We start from the raw sequence: 1,444 nt of genomic DNA, 5'->3' as shown, positions 1-1,444 counted from the left end.
GACCACTATTTGAAACTATTTTCACTGTTCCTATCAATCCAATCGAACAGAGATGCTAGTTTCAAATAATTAGCCTCTTTATCAAATTTAATGTTCACCACAATCCTCAGATTGTGAGGAAGAAACAGCATAGCATTTCAAGAGATGTTGCCCTTTAGTTTTAGGTTCCAAAATATAAGAGATTTTTTATGACCCTGAAACAGGAGCTAGTATAGTTCAGATAACTATAGCTTGCTATAATATGGAACCATTTTTAATTGATTCTTACGAGTGGTGGCACCCTTGAATCTATAAAGCTCCTTAACTGATAAAAAATTTCCACCTTATCAGGCTTATCAATTTATATTCCGAGTTCTAAGAGCATTGTGAATTTATACTCCAGTCTCACAGAAAGCAAATAGATGTTGATATATGGGCATTGCAGATAGAAGTGCCTCGGAGCATTTGAAACATGGTAAACAAATAGAAATTCAAGTTCAATTAATGTGTTAATGAAATGCATTAAAAAGGCAATTGGAAAAATTATAATCGTATATATATACAAAAGAAAGGAAGTTACAATATTCACAATTTACAACAACACAGAAATTAAAGAATGGATCAACAATGATGCCAGAAATCCAAGCTTCCTAAACCAAACAAAACTCCTCCACATTCTTCCCAGAGATCTTTCCCTTTGTTCTTCTCCATCTTGAGCATCTTGACAAACGTTTGCAGTGTCAAAAGACCATCAGAACTAGCCTAGTGGCTACTCCCAGCCACACGGTCAACGCCAAGGGTATCTGCCACGCTATTCAAACCGCCAAACAGTCCATCACAGAACTTCATCATGTACTTGATGTCGTACACATTCGGTCCAAAATATGTCTTCACATTGCCCATGAGCTCCTTGATATCCTCAGGCAATTCCTTGTTCCCAGTGAACATCTTTGTCAAGTATCCAAAATCATATGCACTCTGGAAAGTAGCCCAAGTCAAGCAAGGAAGCAACTCCACTAGCCCATACCTCTCAAGCTCCTCAGCAAAGTCTGCAGAACAAATACCAGTGCATTTGTTTTCCGAAAAGTCTATTCCTTGCCGCTTCAGGACATCAATCGAGACACTATTCCACATCAAAATCAAAATGTTGAGCACAGTCCACATCAAAATCACTGAAATTAAACTCCCAACAACAGTAAGCACCATCATAAACCGGTAAATTCCCAAATGGGCCAGAGAGTGAAAGACCCAATTGGATAATATGGGTTTGGTCCACATTGGTCTTCATCATCTTATACACATCAACCGGAACAGCTTGAGATATCAGATGTTTCAGAATTTCAGATTTAACCACTGTCCCGGGGAATTCGGTGTCGAAACTAGCAAATCGGTAGCCGGCCCTGATTAGACTCTGAATTACGGCAATCTCGGCTTTGAAATTATAGCGACAAACACTTCAAACCTC

General features: G+C 38.8%; 1 protein-coding gene across 1 annotated transcript; it reads right to left on the bottom strand.

The window, feature by feature from the left end:
- Nucleotides 1–741: 741 nt before the first annotated feature.
- On the bottom strand, nucleotides 742–1,185 carry LOC112185199 (probable CCR4-associated factor 1 homolog 11). Its single transcript, XM_024323405.1, has one exon. It carries the CDS (start codon nucleotides 1,183–1,185, stop codon nucleotides 742–744), a length of 444 nt encoding a protein of 147 aa, XP_024179173.1.
- Nucleotides 1,186–1,444: the final 259 nt, after the last annotated feature.

This window comes from Rosa chinensis, chromosome 2 (genome assembly GCF_002994745.2).
Source record: "Rosa chinensis cultivar Old Blush chromosome 2, RchiOBHm-V2, whole genome shotgun sequence".
In the NCBI taxonomy this organism is placed as follows: Eukaryota; Viridiplantae; Streptophyta; class Magnoliopsida; order Rosales; family Rosaceae; genus Rosa; species Rosa chinensis.
This window is presented reverse-complemented; position numbering and strand designations above follow the sequence as displayed.

What these genes read in the sequence shown, in the direction of transcription:
- LOC112185199 (XM_024323405.1), bottom strand. Translation starts at nt 1,185, where the DNA reads ATGGTGCTTACTGTTGTTGGGAGTTTAATTTCAGTGATTTTGATGTGG.